Genomic DNA, 14479 nt, shown 5'->3' with positions numbered 1-14479 from the left:
TGCTTCCCCATTTCACACCTCTGGAGGTGGCAGGTTTGAATCTACATCTCACATAGAGAGAGAGAGGGAGAGAAAGAGTCAGAGAGAGTCACAAACACCTTCTAAAGAAACTTCACAGGTATCAAGCTCCAGAGAGCCCTGACACAATCACACAGGCTGGCTTCTTTTTCACACTGCAGTGTTGCCCTCTCCCAGAGAGATGCAGCCGCACCAGTCAGCGTCCAGCAAGTAGCCCCGACGTGCGTGGAGGTACGAGGGCCCGTTCATCACCGCTTGCAGCTTTAATTCTGATTGAAACTGCATTTGAACTGTGAGATGTTTGTGTGTGCAGAGCAAACTTTCTGACATTGAGTAGAAATTGATGTGTCAGAGGGCTCCATCATTTAGAGCTTGTGTAAATACAAATCAGAGTTGAAGCATCGTCAGTCATCCACATGGAGGCAAGTCCATAAAATCAGAATATGAATATGTTATCAGGACCCACTAATTTTTGAAACATGCATGGATGAAATTCACAGTCTGATAAAAGGATCGACATCAATTTCATCTGAGATACTGTATGCTCAGGATAGACATGGCCAACACACATGTACGCACACACACACAAGCACATACACACACACACACACACACACACACACACACACACACACACACACAAAAACACACACACACACACACACACACACACTGTTGCCTTTCAACTGATGTTAAGATGTTGCACACTTTTAGAAAAGAAGGTTCCCCAAGGGTTCTTCCAAAAGGCTGAGATTCCACCCAGAATCATTTGCTTATTAAAAAAACAAAAAACCTTTTTAAAGAAATTTTCAAGGTTTTTTTTTTCAAAGTAAGGGTTCTATGCTGAACTAAAACTGCGATTAGTGAGAGAGAGATATGGGTAATGTAGTCAGTTACTTTTTTAAGGGCTCCCTTGGGTGGGTTCTAGATGAAATCCTTGAAATTGTACTGATTTCTCAATAAAACTACCTGGCTGTAAAAGCAAATACTTGGGAAAAAAGGATTCTCTATAGAACTACCTGAGTGGGTTCTAGATGAAATCCTTGGAATCTTGGAATATAAAAGGTTCCATGGTAGAACTATCTGGGTTCTCGATAAAATCCTTCGATTAAAAAAGGGTCCTCTATAAAACACACTGGGTGGGTTGTTTCTAAATCCTTGTAATTTGACTGTTCTTGGTAGAACACCCTAAGCTGGGTTCTTATCATTAGAGAGTAGAAAGGTTCTGGATAGAATTCCCAAAGAGGATTCTGGGTGGAACAATTAGACCATAGAAGGGTTCTGGGGGCTCTGTTAATGTAGGAAAATGAGTTTATAAGTTTTCACCTTTAGCAGTTTGCTAAACACACACTGAACTTGTTGCTGAATTGCACACACACGCGCGCACACTCACACACACAATATAGATATCAAATTTCTCATCTACCTCAGGTAAGATGGCAAGAGGTACAGTTATTTAAGATTTGGCATTTTAGTCATATAGCTTCACTTGATGGGACCCAGGCATCAGTTCTTTCCCCCAACACACACACACACACACACACTGAAGTTGGTAGAATCCGGCAGTGGCATCCAAGGGCATCAGTTTCACGCTGTCATTGACAAGCTGTGTGAATTAAGAAATGCTCCCAAAGGCTTCAACAAAGATAACTGACAGCGAGGGATTCACAGCCCAATCAGCTCTGACAACAGAGGAGGGTCTCTGGAATATGATTTATAGGTGGCTGATCATTAAATGTGTGCTTTATGACTCTGAAGTGGAGTTCTCCTTTTGTTTATGTTCTTATTTTAGCGGAGGGTTTTCACCAATCAATCCTATGAAAACTCAGGACACATACAGTATGACAGGGGATATCATTCTACCTAAGTCCTTATTTATGTCTCCAATAAAATAAAATAAAAGAGAATCTCTAATCACCTTAAAGTTTAAATAAGCTTGCAAATGAGTGGCATCGGTTCAGAAGTTGATTTTAGGATGTTGGGAGTGTCTACCTGTTCGTCAAAAGCATCATCAGCATGCCTCCAACACACACACATGGCCGCTTATCAGTTACAACAACCATCTAATTATAGACAGAACATGTGGAAGCCTTCCAGGCTCTCAAAAGTCATAAACAAGGCACGTGGTGAAACGGTAGCTTCATCTGGTGTCACGTTGTCAGCCTCAGGCCAACACACCAATCGCTGCTCTGCTCTCTCAAAGGAGGGAAGAGAAGCTGTCACTGTATCAGACCTGCTGGCCGCAGCCAAGGTGATAGGGACGGATCGATCAAGAGCGCACAGGTGTCTTTCGGAATTGGATCATATTTTTTATATTCTTACAGTAGCAGGTATTTTAGCGACACACCTTGAGTGGCAGAGTGTCATTTTTAACTTTAATATCTCCAGGATGGATCATAGCAGAGGTTGGGCTAGAAATATATTCTAAAGATGTACTATGCAGGAAATGTCACAACGTTCTGATCCCAAGTCATCACATGTGGCCTCCTTGGAGTGGACTTTCGTGTCTACATATTACACTCAGGTATCCTTTTGCATCTGCTCTTTACATTTGATGCCGCTACTGTGATGTCAACACAAGCACATGGTGGGATGATGCTGCAGGTTATGTTTAGGCAACAAAAGCACATGGCAACCAATGCTGGGTCACCAACGTCACATGTTGGCAGAGCTGGTTAGGATTCCATACAGACGGGAAATGAACAGACTCCATGCTCTATCCATGCATGAAAGTTGGGTTTGTTGGACTCATCCACCACCCGTCCCAGCCACACTAAAGGCGACCTTGAGCTCCTTACATTGCGTCATTAGCAGCAACGTTTCAATTTGATGCTGTCCTGCCATCAGGTGCCATCCCACCATCTGCCAGCATGTAATAACACTGCGACAGGCTCTGTCCAACTGCGTTCTTAGATGACACCATCCAGCAGTGTATCATGTAGACGTGAAAGGTGGCTATTGGCATCTGGATCTTCATCAGCACTGAAAAAGCGGTGGTTATTGGCGACTTTAGAATGAGAACGGGCTGTACCTGCACACCGTTATTTGGCCGAGGTTGGGGTGGGGAGGAAATTGGAAAACACAGGCCAGAGTCTCTGCAGATAAAATACATGCACATAACACACTTTTCTAGTGTGTCATGAGTGATGATTTAGAGGGATTACTTTTGTATGAGTCTATATATTGTCTTTTTAGGAAAATCCTACAGATTCTAAGTCAAGTCAAGTCAAGTCAAGTCAAGTCAAGTCAAGTCAATTTTATTCATAAAGCCCATTATCACACAACAAAGTTTGCCTCGGAGAGCTTCACAGCATACGACATCCCTCTGTCCTTAGACCCTCACATCGCCTAAGGAAAAACTCCACCCGAAAAAAAACCCCTGTAATGGCGGAAAAACAAGAGAAAACTCAGGAAGAGCGACTGAGGAGGCATGCCTCTTCCAGGACGGACAGACATGCAATAGTTGTCGTATATAACAATTAAATTACAATAATGACAAAAAGGAAAGAGAAAGAGAGAGGAGAAGAGAGTAGTAGAGAGTGGGAGAGATGCAACAGCAATAATGGTGACAAAAGTATGTCATATAACAATAATGTTAGGTGTAAAATTACTAAATGCACTCTATGATAGCATGCAATGCTATATGCAAACATTGTGTAAAGAGTCCCATCCATATATTGCTAGTGGAGGCATGACTCATAATAATGGCAGGAGAAGGTCGCCTCAAGCAGGATCACGGCATCTGCACAACCAAGGCCCAGGACACAGACACAGCTTCAGACAGTACCACAACAATGGCAAAACCAAGACCACGATCAAGGCGAGCCGGAGGTACAGTATCAATGCAGCCACAACACAAGCACGGCCAAATTATACCTTTAATGATAAAACATGTCTAATAGCATTTGATTTCATTCATTCAGTTTCATTCATTTTATTGATACAGAGCAAGCTTACAAATTATGAATTTATTAGAGCATGGAGAGAAAAAAATGAACAGAGACACTGACTGTGCGGATGAGAGATGTTTTCCATGAAATCAATCCCTCTTTTTCTGTCTTGCTTATCAGTGGCATCACTATTAAATGGACTGCACTGCACTTGTAAAGCGCTTTTCTAGTCTTCTGACTACCCAAAGAGCTTTCACACTACACTTCACATTCACCCACTTACACATTCACACATTGGTGGCCGAGGCTACCATATAAGGTGCCACCTACTCAGTAACCATTTACACGCAGCATCAGGAGCAATTTGAGGTTCAGTGCCTTGCTGCCAAACTGCCAACCCTCTGATTAGAGGACAACCCACTCAACCCACCAGAGCCGCAGCCAAACCATGACTGATAATATTGTCATTTCGAGACTAATTAATTCCAATGATGATATTATAGTATATCAATACATATTCACCCTTTCTAAGAGCAATAAACTTTTAATTCTGAGGACTATTCAGACATTAAAATATGAAAAATATTTAACTTAATTTATATTTTTAAAAAAAGTAATGAACACCTGGGGCATCCACTCTACAAGGTGAGCTACTGGACACTACATGTGCAAAGGCCTTTGTCTTTGCTGTAGCAGCCGCGGGTTCAATTTCAGCCTGCGGCCCTTCGCTGAATGTCATCCCTTTCTTTCCGCCTTTTCATTCTTAAAGCTGTCCTATCAATTAAAGGCACAAGCCAAAAAGAAGGTAATAAATAATATCTAGGCCAACAACAAGGTTTATATAAAATAATAATACCTCTACAGGAGCAGATCAAAATTACGTAAGATATAATACAAAATTTGGCCAACAAAAATAAGTTATGCCTCTAAAAAGACAAGCTTAGCAAAGTCCAAGCGACACCACAAAGTCAAAATATTGGCATTATCACGATATAAACTTTTCTTATCATATTAAAAATCATACTGGTATTATTTAGTACGATATGATATGGTAAACTCATAGTCTTGACCTAAAGCACCCTTTTTTCTTTGTTTTATTTAGTCATGTCGCACCAGTTTCAAAAGTGTTTTTCTACTACAGAGACAGATTAGTTTTATGTGAGGACCGTCTTTATACTGGCTTTTTTAAATTAACGGGAGCTCGCCCTCAGTGTTCCAATCTGTCAAAAATGACAGATGGCCTTCAGATTTTTCCATCATTGAAAAACACTCAATGATGGAAAATACTAAGTAAACATGACTTCTGGTTCATACTGTTTATACTTCAGTATGTAGGCTACATTTACACTTGGGAGCTTCCCAGTATAACCACAGCTTTCCAGTACTGACCGATGAGTCGCTTCTGTTGAAGCGTAAAAGCTTAGCTCAAGGACGCTTTAATTATATCTGAAGCAACTGCTGACTGCCTGGACATTAGTCTAACTTTAGTCCAGGAGCTTCTGTCCTGCTGAATGAAGTCAGGGTGCAAGATGCACCATATGACTTCCAGCAATGTCCATAATGATGTTCATAAAGATTCCTGAACCAACATTTCATCCTCATCATGAAGAGACTGCCAGGTAGCCACAGAAGATACTGACAAGAGATCTCAGCCCTGAGAGTGGAACTGCATCTCTCATCAGGGTGACTCACATCACCAGCATCTGCACAGTTACTGCTTCAACATACATGACCTGCTACTTTTTATTAACCTATTTTAAAATGACTATACTCATAGTGTGCCTGCATCATCAGCTATTCGGATTTTTATCCACTCATATCATCAAACTGTGTTGTATAATTTTACTTGTACATGTTTAACTATATTGTGTGCCTTTTTTTAATCCATTGTACATACATATTGTATCTTCATATTGTATTTTTTAATTATTATTTTAGCATGCCTTTTAACATCAGGCAAGGGACTAATGAGTGACTTAGGTGCATTTACATTTGTTTAAATGTGGATTAATGTATACTGTACACATTAAATCACACACATAAACACACATTTATCAACATCAGGAAAAGTTGTGTGGGGCTTGGACTGAATGCAGCAGACTGTGAGAGGATCCCCACAAACAGCATATGCCAAGCGGCCAGTCAGACCAGAGAGGAGAAATGTAACCAAAAGCACCAGACAAAGAGAGGGAGGAGAGCCAGCATCAGGGCAAGGCTGACCCGACTTGGACCAAGAGCTGTTCCTCTACCAAGCCTTCTTCTGACCAATGTGGATGAGATGTAATTGAGGCTCACTCAGCAACGGGAGATCGAGGACTGCTCCAGTCACATCTTCACAGAAACATGGTTAACCCCTAAATCCTTGATCAAGCTGTTGCACTGGATGGGCAGACCTTGTTGGGAGCCATAAGGAAGCCAAAACTCTGATGCAAATTAAAAAATGCACTGCAGGAATTGTATGATGCCATCAGCTGTAGCATGCCAAACAACCAGAAGGAATCTTTAAAGATCAAATGTAGCAGGATCAAGGACAGATGTAATTTCATTTTTTAAACAAAGTTTAAATGTGACTTATAAATCTACCTTCTACCTTCTACAACCACATACACCTGAATGAATACATGTTGAACAGTGAGGTCCAACTGTAAAAAGTGTGAGAGCCATGTGCCATTTTTTTGCTGAACAAAATTAAGGCACATTGCTCAAAAACTGACTTTCCATCTACAAACGCACATCACTGTTGGCTGATGTAGTGCCAATGACCTGACCTGACCTCCAACAAATCTGTGTGTTTTAACTGAAGACATGCAAATGTTCCCTGGATATTAAAGTCATGCATTGTGGGAGGGGGCTGTTGTTTTTTGCTGGGGAGGTTTGGCGTCTGCGTTGCTTTGGGTTCATAGGTAGGCGGGTTGAATAATTACACAATTACCTCACTTGTCTTTTTTGGATTCGGCCAGCTTGGGATTTTGGGCCTAGGCACTGACCTTTTTGGATTGAAGCAGTTAGCTTCTGTCTGCAGTGTATCTGTTGTTATCTGTCAATTATCTTGAGTCTGTTCTGGTTATGTGGTATTAAGTGTGTGGGTCAAGGTTACCTTTGCTTGAACAACAGGAAAAAGAGTTCAAGTAATGGAAGATCTCTTTTATGTATGTTTTTTGGCTTTCTCACGATTAAAGAATTGAATATGACTGTGCACATGGACAGCATTGTTGGAAATGACTTATATTTCTCAGTTACACATATCTACATTGAAGTGAATGGGAAGCAGTGTGATGTGACTGTACCTCAGCAAAACCAGTGTATGTTACTTTGAATTTTTACCGTTACATGTTTATTCAGGTAACTGGATTCAAGTGTCGAGTTCAGCCCTTTGAACACTTGAATTTAATACCAAACTCCATGATTTTTAAGGATTTGTTTGTGATGAATGAATCAGTATACAACAGCACAACATCAGCTGTTGTTTCTGCATTTTGTGGATAACATTAAATAATCATTGTTCCAAACACACTTCCCAGAGAGCCCTGGGTGCTTCTCTTTCCATGACCCTTCAAGTTGCACAAAATGAAATTGCGACAATAAAATACACCTAGTGGAAACCCGTCAGATTCATTGGTCATTTTTTAAACCATATTTAAAAAAAAAATCAAATAATTCTGAGAAGCTTCATTTTGCAAAACTGCAATGGAAACACTATTTTGGGCTTTTCTAACTCAACGCTTACTCGGTCGTGATGCAGCAGGCCCTACAAGAGGTGTTATTGTATCATATAACTGGTCAAAAGTTGAGCGGATCATCCAGAAGTTTTGAATCTACAATTCCTCTGTGAAATCGAGGACTATCACGGCTGCTCCCACGTGTAACGTGTTAACTCCCCTCCCTAACCCTAACCCTAACACGCCTATGTGGTCTGCCATTGGAAATAATGATGGCTGTGCAGTGACTGCAATAGAAATAAACCTGCTAATGAACATCCATTGCCACGCTTCTTGGAATGTTATCACCAGAGGAGAAGTCACATAACATCACTCAGTGGAAACTCAGTCATCTCGCAGTTGTGTTTTATTTACATTCCAAACGGATCATTGGAGTTTTGCACAAATCTAAATTGGAGACCTTCTGATATCTAGTCACATTGTGTGTATGCTGTACTTACGAGAGTGTCCTCTCCAGCCTGCTGCCAGTTGAGCCAAGGATTTCCCCCAGTGTACAGAACATCTGGCCCAGGAAGTCCTTGATGGAGAAGAGGAGACAGCATACAGTTAATACTGCACAATGCAGTCCAATTAGAGGCAATGGGTCATTTGGGGCAAAGGTGCAGTGTCTTGTTATCAATCAAACCACCGGTAAAAGTAATCAGATTTACTGTGGTGTGCAACACCAGGAGAAAAATGTCTAATCTGTCAGAGAGAACCTCCTGTGCTTCTTGTGTGTGTTATTCATAGGGGACAGTACCTGGTCAAGAACAAATATTCAGGTTCTCAGGCATCCCTCTGAGAGGATTACCAAACAGGAAAGTGAATTTAAATTGTTCCTGCTCAGCACAACAACCACAGCAATGCAAACTGACAGTGCATACAAATGGGGAAATGATGAGCAGTCTACGTTAATGACAATATGTATATGCTCAGTTAGATTATCAACCCTTGGATGCCACTGCTGGATTCTTCGAACTTTGGTGTGTGTGTGTGTGTGTGTGTGTGTGTGTGTGTGTGTATGCGTATATATATATATACAGATATATATATAAGTATGTGTGTATGTGCATATGTCTACAATGGATGGATGTGTTTATGTGTGTGTGCATAGAAGTGTATTTGTGTATACACTCACCGGCCACTTTATTAGGCACACCTGTCCAACTGCTCGTGAACGCAAATTTCTAATCAGCCAATCACATGACAGCAACTCAATGCATTTAGGCATGTAGACATGGTCAGGACGATCTGCTGCAGTTCAAACCGAGCATCAGAATGGGGAAGAAAGGTGATTTAAGTGACTTTGAACGTGGCATGGTTGTTGGTGCCAGACGGGCTGGTCTGAGTATTACAGAAACTGCTGATCTACTGGGATTTTCACGCACAACCATCTCTAGGGTTTACAGAGAATGGTCCGAAAAAGAGAAAATATCCAGTGAGCGGCAGTTCTGTGGGCAAAAATGCCTTGTTGATGCCAGAGGTCAGAGGAGAATGGCCAGACTGGTTCGAGCTGATAGACAGGCAACAGTAACTCAAATAACCACTTGTTACAACCGAGGTATGCAGAAGAGCATCTCTGAATGCACAACACGTCGAACCTTGAGGCAGATGGGCTACAGCAGCAGAAGACCACACCGGGTGCCACTCCTGTCAGCTAAGAACAGGAAACTGAGGCTACAATTTGCACAGGCTCACCAAAATTGGACAATAGAAGATTGGAAAAACGTTGCCTGGTCTGATGAGTCTCGATTTCTGCTGCGACATTCGGATGGTAGGGTCAGAATTTGGCGTCAACAACATGAAAGCATGGATCCATCCTGCCTTGTATCAACGGTTCAGGCTGGTGGTGGTGGTGTAATGTGTGTGGGGGATATTTTCTTGGCACACTTTGGGCCCCTTAGTACCAATTGAGTATCGTTGCAACGCCACAGCCTACCTGAGTATTGTTGCTGACCATGTCCATCCCTTTATGACCACAGTGTACCCATCTTCTGATGGCTACTTCCAGCAGGATAACGCGCCATGTCATAAAGCTCGAATCATCTCAGACTGGTTTCTTGAACATGACAATGAGTTCACTGTACTCAAATGGTCTCCACAGTCACCAGATCTCAATCCAATAGAGCACCTTTGGGATGTGGTGGAACGGAGATTCGCATCATGAATGTGCAGCCGACAAATCTGCAGCAACTGCGTGATGCTATCATGTCAATATGGACCAAACTCTCTGAGGACTGTTTCCAGTATCTTGTTGAATCTTTGCCACGAAGGATTAAGGCAGTTCTGAAGGCAAAACGGGGTCCAACCCGGTACTAGCAAGGTGTACCTAATAAAGTGGCCGGTGAGTGTTTGTATGTATGTTTATGTATATGGGTGTGTATATATGATATATTATTGTTTTACCTTGTGTTAGTAATTTGTATGGTATTGTATTGTTAGGAACTTTTTAATTCAGTTGTAATATGTGACATTAAATAGAGAGTGAAAGATGTCTGGTGGACAAGATGTCACTTTATATTCTACTTAGTTGTGATGAGCATTTTTCACTATTTCTGCACTTTATAGACTAAAAGATTAATTGATTAATCATGAAAGTAATACTTTAGTTTAGTTATAGTAACATTATTGACTAATGCACTAATAAATAACAATTGTTAATTGCAGACTCACTCACTCAGTTGCTGAACTGTGATTCCATGTGTATATAAGGAGCTTCATGGGGTTGATGGAAAACAAGATGCCATGATCAAAAGAGATCCAGTCAAACCTGATAACTATGGAAAACCAAGTGGCACACATGATGGAAATCTCCAGCCCATTCTCATTCCAAATTATCAATGCATCGCTTTGACAGTGCTTTCGGCATATGATCCTGGCATCAAAAGGCACTGTTTGCATCGATATGATAAGCCCCAGGACAGCATCAGCTGAGAATGCAGCCGAACAGATGTTATTATACACCGGTGGATGGCCAGATGGCACCTGCAGCATCCACATAATATGAATATTCACTTGAGAACATGGCTTGACGGAACCCTGTATTGTCCACATGACACACAGAAGGACAGTGTCAGTTTGAAACATTGCTTGTAACGATGTAACATAAGGCGTGTGAGGGCGCGCGAGGGCGCCCATAGGGTAGTCAGGACGGGCAGTGGATGGGTCAAGCAAATCCTGGACTTTCACAAGGGAGTCAGGTGCTGGCTGTCTGAATGTGATGTTTCTTTCTACACCTCACCGTCTGCTTCCCTCCCCTAATCCTAACTATCTGTGCCAGCATGTGCATTTGCTGACATCCCGGTGTTGGTTGCATGTGTTTGTGTTGCCTAAACATAACCACGTGCAGCAAAATCCCACCATGTGCTTGTGTTGACACGTTCTCATCCCAATTCATCACATTGCGCCTACATTCTGCATCTACTGTATTTATGACATTTTAGGTATCCTTCTGTGTCAGCTGTTTATGCTCCGCAATGCTGTTAAAGTGATGTCAACAAATGCACGACAGGATAAAGCAGCATGGTTCTTATGTTTAAGGTAAGGTGTGGTAAGGTAGATTTATTGGGCATTTTTTAAACAAAGTTTAAAAACCAAAATTTCATTCATCCTTGATCCTTCTACATCTTTGAGTTGAAGGTTGAGTTGATTAGAATCAGCAGCTATTGTGAAGATTCCATCTGGTTGCCTTACAGAGCAGCGCTGACCATCACAGTGGTTGGGATGAAGCAACAAAGTCAATGGTTAGGTTTAGGCAAAAGACGCACATAGTAAGGTGAAAAAAAATCCCTACACACATCCACATAAGAAGCAAAGTCCAGACTCCAACATAAAAGCCGTTGTTTGTATCACCCATCCACCTCCCCAGCCACCCACCATTTAAGCACATTGTACTCATTATATTATGTGGTTACTGGCATTATCATTACCTGACGCTTTCAGAGTTTCATGCGCATACAACCACTTCTGTTTGGCAGCCTTCTCAAGTGACCTCACCCGTGTGTGTTGTATGTGGACGCGCCCCTTGCCATCCAACTGTCCACCGGTATATCATAACAATGCCACTCCTCTATCTGAGCAACATTCTCATCCCATGCTATCTAGTCATGATGCAGTTGGACGTAGACATTTTGCCATCACACTTGTATGCCAAAAGCACTAAAAGAGCAGATGTACTTGACGAGTTGTGAGTGAGAACAGGCTGGAGCAGGGTAGAGTGTTACATGTAGATGTGAAAGTCCACTACAAAGCGGTAACATGTGATAGAATGTGTTGGTATTTACTACTGGAGGTTGAGTGATGCATCGTAAAGCTAAATGTGTTTTCATAAATTGGTCCTTAAGTGAAGTGTCAAAACAGTTCATCATTAGATATGGCATGAGATTTGTCAATAAAAGAAACAAAAGAAAGAAAGACAGAAAGAAAGAAAGAAATTAAGAAGTTGTTGGATTTAGATATTTCACTAATATATCTCAGAGATGAGCAGATGGTGTATTATTTGTGCAACAGTGTGAATCTCTTGTATGTCTGAGACAATGCAAAGATTTTAGAAAATGACCATGAGATAACAAGTAGAAATGAAACAAAGGGATGATGCGTGGTGTCAGCCTACCTTCTGCTCATCCAGGTGGGGAGGCAGGGAGGAAAGGCAGACACAAGTTAGAGCAAAAGTTGAAAAGACATAATGAAAACATCTCAAAACAATTTTTAAAGGTACTGACAAAGAAAAAAGAAGAAAAGAGTTGTTCTGAGCTTACATCAAATGCTGTTAACAAAAGTGTAACAGTAATTAATTGCTGCATACACAATAAAATTGTTAAATAACTTTTGAAAAAGGAGAAATACACTGAACAAAAATATAAACGCAACACTTTTGTTTTTGCTCCCATTTTTCATGAGCTGAACTCAAAGCTCTAAAATATTTTCTATATACACAAAAGACACATTTCTCTCAAATATTGTTCACAAATCTGTCTAAATCTGTGTTAGTGAGCACTTCTCCTTGCCGAGATAATCCATCCCACCTCAAAGGTGTGGCATATCAAGATGCTGATTAGACAGCATGAATATTGCACTGTGTGCCTCAGGCTGGCCACAATAAAAGGCCACCCTGAAATGTGCAGTTTTGTTTAATTGTGGAGGTCTGGGGGGGACAGAAAACCAGTCAGTATCTGGTATGACCACCATTTGCCTCACGCAGTGCAACACATCTCCTTCGTGTAGAGTTGATCAGGTTGTTGATTGTGGCCTGTGAAATGTTGGTCCACTCCTCTTCAATGGCAGTGCGAAGTTGCTGGATATTGGCAGGAACTGGAACACGCTGTTGTATACGCTGATCCAGAGCATCCCAAACATGCTCAATGGGTGACATGTCCGGTGAGTACGCTGGCCATGCAAGAACTGGGATGTTTTCAGCTTCCAGGAATTGTGTACAGATTCTTGCAACATGGGGCCATGCATTATCATGCTGCAACATGAGGTGATGGTCGTTGATGAATGGCACAACAATGGTCCTCAGGATCTCGTCACGATGTCTCTGTGCATTCAAAATGTCATCAATAAAATGCATCTGTGTTCGTTGTCCATAACATACGCCTGCCCATATCATAACCCCACCACCACCATGGGCCACTCGATCCACAAAGTTGACATCAGCAAACCGCTCACCCACACGACGCCACACAGTCTACCATCTGCCCTGAACAGTGAAAACCGGGATTCATCTGTGAAGAGAACACCTCTCCAACGTGCCAGACGCCATCGAATGTGAGAATTTGCCCACTCAAGTCGGTTACAATGACGAACTGCAGTTGGGTCGAGACCCTGATGAGGACGAGGAGCATGCAGATGAGCTTCCCTGTGACGGTTTCTGACAGTTTGTGCAGGAATTCTTTGGTTATGCAAACCAAATGTTGCAGCAGCTGTCCGGGCAGCTGGTCTCAGGCAATCAATGGAGGTGAACATGCTGGATGTGGAGGTCCTGGGCTGGTGTGGTTAGACGTGGTCGGCGGTTGTGAGGCTGGTTGGATGTACTGCCAAATTTTCTGAAACGCCTTTGGAGACAGTTTAGTAGGTAGAGAAATGAACGTTTATTCACGAGTGACAGCTCTGGTGGACATTCGTGCAGTCAGCATTCCAATTGCAAACTCCCTCAAAATTTGCGACATCTGTGGCATTGTGCTGTGTGATAAAACTGAACATTTCAGGGTGGCCTTTTATTGTGGCCAGCCTGAGGCACACCTGTGCAAAAATCATGCTGTCTAATCAGCATCTTGATATGCCACACCTGTGAGGTGGGATATCTTGGCAAAGGAGAAGTGCTCACTAACACAGATTTAGACAGATTTGTGAACAATATTTGAGAGAAATGTCTTTTGTGTATTTAGAAAATGTTTTAGATCTTTGAGTTCAGCTCATGAAAAATGGGAGCAAAAACAAAGTGTTGCATTTATATTTTTGTTCAGTATATAAAGCTTAAAAATTTCCTCATAACCTCAGTCAGCTGGTTAAAAAGAGAAACGTTTTATATTTTATATCCTTTACCTTCAGTCAGTAAAGTGAGTAAGTGAGATACAAATAGACTTTTCAACCAACCTATTATAGGTTGATGAAACCTGTAAAGCCTTTTTTTTTACATTACATTTTAATTATTTAGCTAACAGTAGTAATTAGTCACAAGTGTTTTTTACTTATTTAATACATCTACTGCATCTTGCTGGTTTCAGGCCTCCATACCAGTTGGGTCTTGATCTTGTGGAACATATTAACAGGATTTCACAAAGGCTGCTTACATGTTTGGAAAGGTTGGAGCTCCTGGTGTCCACGTTGTACCTGCAGTTTGAGAAAAAGACAGCACAGTTTAGGTGTTTTTTC

General features: G+C 41.6%; 1 protein-coding gene across 1 annotated transcript in view; it reads right to left on the bottom strand.

Moving 5' to 3' along the window:
- LOC121949536 (copine-9-like) overlaps positions 1-14479 on the bottom strand; it is a 229848-nt gene that overhangs the window by 112288 nt on the left and 103081 nt on the right. The window contains 3 exon segments of the mRNA XM_042495252.1: positions 8068-8144; positions 12219-12221; positions 14398-14437. Of these exon segments, the coding sequence (XP_042351186.1) occupies positions 8068-8144; positions 12219-12221; positions 14398-14437 (120 nt within the window).

The sequence above is a fragment of the Plectropomus leopardus genome, chromosome 2 (genome assembly GCF_008729295.1).
Source record: "Plectropomus leopardus isolate mb chromosome 2, YSFRI_Pleo_2.0, whole genome shotgun sequence".
Taxonomy (NCBI): Eukaryota; Metazoa; Chordata; class Actinopteri; order Perciformes; family Serranidae; genus Plectropomus; species Plectropomus leopardus.
Note: the sequence above shows the minus strand (reverse complement) of the source record. Positions and strands in the feature narration are given on the sequence as shown.